This window comes from Nannospalax galili, unplaced genomic scaffold, assembly GCF_000622305.1.
Source record: "Nannospalax galili isolate Female #2095 unplaced genomic scaffold, S.galili_v1.0 scaffold1805, whole genome shotgun sequence".
Classification (NCBI taxonomy): domain Eukaryota; kingdom Metazoa; phylum Chordata; class Mammalia; order Rodentia; family Spalacidae; genus Nannospalax; species Nannospalax galili.
The window spans coordinates 111,837-119,776 of record NW_008352317.1 but is presented as its reverse complement, the minus strand read 5'-3'; the positions used below and the strand labels follow the sequence as shown (position 1 = coordinate 119,776).

The 7,940-nt window shown below is 45.2% G+C and overlaps 1 protein-coding gene across 1 annotated transcript in view; it reads right to left on the bottom strand.

Moving 5' to 3' along the window:
• The window catches only part of Pard6g (par-6 family cell polarity regulator gamma), an 81,868-nt gene continuing 73,928 nt past the window's right edge, over nucleotides 1–7,940 (bottom strand). The window contains exon 3 of the mRNA XM_008849244.3: nucleotides 1–2,702. Within this exon, the coding sequence (XP_008847466.1) occupies nucleotides 1,846–2,702 (857 nt within the window). The 3' untranslated portion in view covers nucleotides 1–1,845. The remainder of the gene's footprint in view (nucleotides 2,703–7,940) is intronic.

Genomic DNA, 7,940 nt, shown 5'->3' with positions numbered 1-7,940 from the left:
AGAAATAAAATGGTAGGAGTATAGATCTTGGTAGAAAAATACACTCAAGTAACTGCTGAACAGCATGTAATTCCTCTTACAGGCAACAGCTCAAAGGTCAGAGACTATTTTTCTTGAAAAATTGATTCACATTTGTTCAACAACCTAAAACATTATAAGAAATATAACTTTTCTCCTTGGTAGCAAACCCACTTATCCAACAGACAGTAAATACCCAGCCATAACTTACCAGAGAACATTTCTTTGTGGTAGTAACTGAGCAGAGTTTTGGTTCTATAATACTTGTCTTAGTAAAAAAAAATTTTCAAACTCCTTCAGTAACATACGAGATGCTTTTCCCTATGGGTCTGTGGATCTGGTCCCTCTCTGAGACATTAGGGAAGCATCTTACTCATTTTGTACTCAGGAATAAGCAATTAATGAATCACTGCACACAGAGAAGCTCAGACATAGGCCCAGGAAACAAATACTTAGCAAAAGTTACTTCAGCCCAATAAATAGCTCCCAAATGGAAAAGAATGAACTTTTTTCAACAAATTCTGGACAAATGAAGATGTGAGATGCACTGTTTCCATCAGACAGGAAATCAGGGCAGTTCTGCCTCTGACCAGCAGGTGGTGCTAGACCATAAGGGCAGAGGGTGGGGCTCACACCTGGAAAGCTTGGAAGATAACAACCCTGTATTTATATAAAGGATTCATTTGATCAGTTTGTTCTCAGTGACTAAATCTCTCAGTGACATTTTTCTCCCTGACACTGTATCCAAATATAAAACACACTTCACACTTCATAAAAAATTTAAGTGGATTAAAGGAAAGTGTTAATATTTGTCAAAAACCATTGCATTTTGACAGGCCTGTTCTAGTTAAAAGAAGAGAATTCCTGCCACTGAGCACTATTCTAGGAATGGGCATTAGTATGCTCTAACCCTGCCTTATAAAAGGAACTGGTTGTTTTAGAAGCAAAGCCAGCAACAGGCACATCCACCCCACTGCTGTGGGGCTTCAGAGGCTGTGGTGTTGCTCATCTCTCATTTCTCCTGAAGACAACTTAACACTGTCCTTGCCAGTCAGCCCAAAGAAAACACTGATGTAAACATCGGCTTTTAATCCCACATGGCATCACTGAGCCTCACCTTCCAGTCAGCAGGGCTGCCTGAGTGTCACAGGCTGGGATAGCTGTACAGACAAAAGGCACCGCAGCCCAGTGCTTCTTGAGTACTGGCTTTTTGAACTGGCTGCAAACAATGTGAAAAGTGAAATTCTTCCTCTGTGATGAAACCTGTCATAGGTGTGAGTATCCATCCTTAGACAGTTCCTATCTTCTTGTCTCAGCCACACTGTGGGTCAGTAGAGGGCTCACACATCACAAAATGTTTTTGTGTGAGCTAAGTTAAAAACATGAGGCTCTATTATTTTAAAAAGTTATCTATAAAGCTTCATTTTTAAAAATGAAGCATTTAAAAAAATTGAAATAAAGTATTCTCTGTACTTAGGTATCTTCTTTCATCTTGCGACAGCACTGGGACTATACTCAGGCCTGGCCCAATGTGTGCAGTTGGGTATATTTTAAGTTCTAGGGGAAGAAGAAAATCCTATAAAAATAGACAGTATTTCTGTCCAAAAACTTAAATAAAGAAGAGGGTTGTGGGGGTAATGGGGGGGGAGATGAAGTCCACAATTATTTTTCTTATTTTTAAAATTGGCATAAAAGTTTAAAAATATTTCCCTTTGGAAATTTTCCTTTTGGAGTCACTATACATCCAATAGTGTCACCAGCTATCCCAATACTCTCTCCACCTCAGGTCCTGCTGAAACACCGTCTGTCTGGGACTCAGCCTGAACCCTAGAGTGTGATAGCTGGGCCGTGTTCCTCCACCCCTCCTTGTGGGAGGATCAGGCTATTGCGAGGTTCTGGTTTCAGGGAGCTGAGAAATTTGTGGAGGCTTCCATTGCTCTCCCTCCCAGAGCTATGCAGGGCCAGGTCCCTGTGCAGCCTGTGGGCAAGACTGGTGCCATTGGCCCTTGAGAGGCTGCCTGGAGGTACACCCTGTGTCTTGGGAATGTGTTGAGGCTCCAGGGCCCCCTCAATGACGATGTCAGCTTCTTCATCACTCTCCATCTCCTCAGGGTGGAAATTCTGCAGAACATGGGCAGCTGGCAGGCTGTGGTGACTGGTGGTGCTGTCTGTAGATTGGACAGAGCTGCCGGATGTGCGGCTGCTACGGACCACGTTGTTCCTCTGGTTGGCAGGCTTGACAGTAACAATAAGGTTGTGGCTGTTGGCGATCATCATGTCTGTGACTTGATCCAGTGTCTTTCCGGCCACCTCGATCCCATTTACCTCCAGGACTTCATCATTCACAGCCAGCAGCCCTGTGCTCTCTGCGAGGCCCCCAGGCACCATTCGGGAAATGAAAATGCCAGGTACCTTCTCTAGCCCATGGGGGGTCACACGAACACTGGTGCCATCTCGAATGTAGAAGCCCAGGGGCTTTTCACAGCCATGTCTGTAGAGTCTCACTCGGCGGTGTGTCTCAGGGAGGATGTCCACATCAATGATGGAGGACACAGGGCGGAAGTCATGCGGCATGCTGATGTCAAGGTGGGTGCGCCGGCGCAGGCCCTCATCCCTCAGTGTCACCAGCACTTTCTTCTTCCTTGACAGAGTGCCTGCCCCAAAGCTGTAATGGTCTGCCTCTTCTGAAACAATCCAGAGAGGGGACAGTGAGAGGTGCACATCACACACTGGCAGAAAAGAGTAGGAGGTAAAACCACACTGCAGTATCAGGAAGCCCAGGGCTGCTGTTCTGGTAATTGCCAGTCTGTCCAACTGTCTGCCTTGCAACTTCCCCTCCCTGCCAAAGTCAGAATTCTGGCTGGACTGCTATAACGGACTCAGCATGCAGAAACACTGGAGTGACTTAGAATTGCTTCACTTTCCAGCACCGTCCAGGTAGAATGGGTTCCATGCACACTTGAAGTCAAGTGCAAGTGTGGTCGCCTCCCTAAAATTAACTCTGCACAGACACCTCCAAACTGGCCCCCAGGAAACCAAACAATGATTTAGAGGGTAAGAGGTGGGATGAAGAGTCTGCAGCAGAGAGAATTTGAAAAAGAAAGAAGGCTTAAGCAGCTGGCAGGGCAGAAAACAAGGGTTAGAGCTTAGTGGTCCTGGATTGCAGGGAACTTTCACAGAAATAGACAGAAGGCTGGACTAGAGGGCTTCTTAAACTTTCCCAACCAAGTCCCTAAGTGACTCTCTATTATCTTGTCTTCCAACTGTTAGGGCAGAGAATTAGTTCTATCTTGGACTCGTTCCCAAGAAGACAGACTCTCAACTCTTCTCTGTGTGCAAATACCACAGTTCTAACCAGCACTCAGGGACCTGACAGAAGGAGTTTCTTAGAGAATAGTTTCTGCTTGTTTCTTGTCAGTGACCGATGAGGTGAGACACGGCACCTTGCACCAGTAAGGGTGTGACAGTTTACTGCAAGATAAAACATGTTGGATGAATTAACTGGCCAGGGATATGCTGAGGAGCTGGGTCTAAAGCAACGTTTTTAAAAGATGAAAGGGAATAAATGGGGGTGTTTGGAAACTCTGAAGATAACATTTTCTCAGGTCAGAGAAACATATTACATCTATTTTTATGTTAAGCCTTTTATACTTGACACATGAGGCTGTATAAGAAAGCACTTCTGGGCTCAGATCAAAGGGCTCACTTCCTTCCCATGGCCCTCCTCCCGAGATACACACGTGCCTGTTCTGCATGCTGGGCCTGTGGAGTCTGCACCTCACTGTGGCCTACTCTGCATGGATTGGGAGGTTCATGCCTTTCCTTGCCAACAAAAACCTGGGCAGGAAATTATTTCTCTTTGCGACACCCCCCTCTTCAAAGGCTGACCATTTCTCGGACCCATGCCCTTACCAGCAGGATTCTGAGAGGTGGCCAGCTCATGCCCTGTCCCCCTCCCCCAACAATCTTTCAATAGCCTTGATGTTGATATTGGTTTTCTTCACTTGTGTGCCTGTACAAAACGAAAGATTGATGATAAAAAGAAACTGATCCCCGGCAGGGAAGGCTGGAGAAAAGAAAAGAAGAACAAATTGCAAATAGTCATAGAAGCTAGAAAGAAAATTCTCTTAAAAACTAAGAAAACTAGCCGGGCGTGGTGGTGCACACCTTTAATCCCAGCACTTGGGAGGCAGAGGCAGGTGGATCTCTGTGAGTTCAAGGCCAGTCTGGTCTACATAGTGAGTTCCAGGACAGCTGGGGCTGCAGGGAGACCCTGTCTCAAAAAGACCAAAAAAAAAAAAAAAAAAAAACAAAAAACTAAGAAAACTCCTGTCATCTGGAAGAAGGCTAGCGGAAAATCCAGAAGCTAGATATGAAGGAGAGATTTCCTGATGCTAAGAAGGCTGATGCTAGGGGCACAACCAGAAAGGGCAACCTCAAGGCTGCAGGGCCCAAGAAGGAGAAGCCTCATTGTAGCTGAGACCCTGTCCTTCTCAGTCAGATATTCTCATCTGGTAGGTGTTTCTGAGGGCCCCGTGAAAGAGGAAGCACTTGGCTACTCAATTCAGGACTGGAAAGAAAAGAAGGCTCTTGCTATGATCACAAACCAGTAAGTGACAAGAATGGTGGCACCCGAGTGGTTGTTTTGAAATTGGTCATCACTACCTGTAGAAGTAACACCTGGTGCTAGATGCACAGCCAGCCTTGTGGTCAGCATATGTGAGCATTGTGGGTTCACCTTCTCCAGGGACTATCCTAACATCCTCACTAAGCCAGGCCCAGAAGTGAGTTTCTAGAAGCAGCTGAGCAATGGTTTGCTATGTGTGACTCAACTCCTTCCCTCAGTTGGTTGAATTCCTGTGCACAGAACATACCAGAAGCTATCACTTGCATCTGTGATGTGAATATCCCCAAGATCACCAGATACCACAGTGAGGCTGTGTCAAGCAGCAGCAGCAGCTGTGGAGGCCCAGACACCAGGATGGTGAGATCTTGGAGGTGTGAACTGACTGCACAGTACAGCGTGATCAGAAGGCTGTGGACTTACAAATGTGACCAAACTTAAAGCTAGTCGTCAGCCCCAAACTACATGTGACTGGATTTTGCTCTAACACATGAAATTATGCTCACGAATTTGAGTTCTAAATTTCTTATTAAGTATCTAATTAAATGGATATATTTTGTCTGTCTTTTGAAAAGTTACCAGGCATTTCCCATAAAATGGAGTCTGAGGCACCATAGGTGTCTCTTTTGTTAGCGACCCTGTGATTTTAAGCAGTAAGACCCATTAAACCAGGTCCCCTAATTTTTGACCTTTCTGGTGCTGGCTAGACTCTAACAACCAAATCTTAATCCTATGTTTCCAGCTCCCATGTTTATTTAACTATGTGTCAGAAGTTCTAACCTAAAGGCACTGACGAGTTAGCTGCTACTTTTAGGGCCCAAATATATTGACCAACAGAACAATTCTCACTTTTCAGTATAAGACATTGGCCCACAGGAACAGTGAAAGCAAACAAGCAGGATCTTGGTGACCTCGTGTGGCCATGCCTCCACTGTAGGTCATCTGCTGCAGTCCTATGCAGCTGAGTGTTCTATTGGGAAATAGGCAGGTGTCACCTAAGAAAAAAGAATATGTGTGACTCTGGTAGTTTCTTAGGGAAAGGAGTCAGCTGCAGGCTTCACCTGGACTCTTTCCCAGCACCTGTGGTAGAGAGACCACACCATCCCTGTCTTTGTTAGAACCTGCTGTGAGTGAGCAAGGTACATTGCAGCCTGTAGATTAGCATGCTGGGATTCAGACAGCCATGTGTTTATCTCACTTAAATATAAACCATCACACATGGAATTTATTTGTAAAAAAATTCCAAACTATCTCAAAAATAAAATGTCTTCTTCCTAAAATTCCAATTTTGGTTTCTAAAATAAAAACCTTTTTTAAAGAGCAAAATTGTCAGTTTCTTCATCAGCAGTTTGCCAAATTTTCTATTTTCTACAAAGTAAACAATTAAAAGAATTTCATTTTTTAGCTGCATATGTCCAAAATCCTATTTTCCTTCTTCTTCTTCTTTTTTTTTTTAACTTTGGTTTCAAGATGTCCTCAATGAGAGAGGAAAGAGAAGCCTGGCCCTATAAAGCTCTGGTGGCTACAGGTCTTGAAAATAGATTTTAAAGGAACATTTTCTTATAGATAATCCCTTATATAATGTATGTATTTGGAGTGCTTAAAAATTGTCCTTAACTCTGAGCCAGGCCTCCTCATAGTGAAGAAGGACCTGCCTCCTTCAGAGGGCTTTGGGGCTATCCTTCTGGACAGAGCCTGTTTAACCAGGCTGTTTAACCAAGAAGCTGCCCATCTTTGTGCCCTGGTTTCCTTAGGAAAGCAGGTGTTTGCTCCTGGGACTTGGGAAACTCATGGCTTGGTGTCAGGCAGGGTCTGGTATAACTCGTGGTTTGTAAAGGCCCTTTCTCATTTTTTATAAGGTATTCTGGATACAGATTAGAATGTCTACCAATGTCTACTTCAAATTACTGTTTCATATCATTGTTACAGATACTCAGAGGCCCTGGTTTGCTGATGCTATGTATAATGGCAGATGGTAGTAGCCCACTGATGGTCTGCATAATGAAATCCAGCTACCCAGACTCTGGCAGCTTGGTGGCCCCAGGCAGCATTCATCTATGTGTGTAGCTGGTGAAGATTATGCTGCATTTTGGCATACAAGGAGATGCACCTGACCACCTCAGCCTCCACTGCTCCTGATTGTCAGCTGCATCAGACACCTCACTGTGATCACCAACCATACCAACCTAGACTCTGGAGCACATCTGAATAGGCTGCTTGCAAGCCACGGGGACTCTTTGGGCCAGAACATAGTTCTGGAATGGCGACTGCTGCCTTGGCCCCACCATGGGAGAGGTGGGACCATCTGCTCCATGACCTCTGCTTCTCAGCAAAGTTCAATGCTCACGGGGTCATGAGCTCCTGGGATGCTTTCCAATGCTTCCCTGCTGTGGACAATTGTATCCCTGGTATTCCCATTTCCAGAGAAAACAAAAACACAAGGCAGAGTCTCTCATCATCTATCAGGAGCAATGAGCAGGCCAGGCAGGTACACTGTGCCCTCTATTCCCATCCTGCAGACCTTCGCCCAGAACAGTGGATGACATCAGTTCTGCCCTTTGTTTATTCTGCAAAAACAAGTCTCCAGGGAAGCCACAGCCCGAGCATGTGTCTGCATGTCTCTTGGACTGGGAATACCACCAGTCCACACTGAAGTACAAGCAAGAAAGGGGGTTTGGTGCCCCTGATCTGAGCTCTGAACACAGATACTCATTCAAGGTGACCCAGCAAGACATGGCCTGCACATGCTGTGTGCTTCTGAGCAGGCTGGTTGACTCCCAGCTCTACACCGACTTTGATAGGGGCTTTTGCCATATGCTGGCACTGTACACAGGACTGTCTGTCACTTCACCCATGAGGCACAAAGAAGCAGGTGTGGGGACATCTTGGGGCAGAAGAGGAAGGTGAGACAGGAGACTTGTCTCACCTGGCCTGCCTGATGCTACTGGCCACATCTCTAGGCTCAGGCAGCATTTAGAACAGTCCTTGTTAGGAAGTGCTCATGTCTTCCCCACACAACTGCTTGTCCTAGTGGTGGTTGTTTTAAATGACACTTAAAAAAAAAAAAAAAAGAAATGATGTATGCTCACTACTGTCTTTTCCAAGTGGTACACATACAGAGTAAATTCCATCTCCTAGTTCCCCATAATTGAGATGATGAAACTGATCTGTGTTGGTGTCTCTCTCTCTCTCTCTCTCTCTCTCTCTCTCTCTCTCTCTGTGTGTGTGTTAGAGAGTGTCTGTTTTAGATACTAGATATTACTAGATATTTAGGACCAATGCTTAGCATTAGATTCAT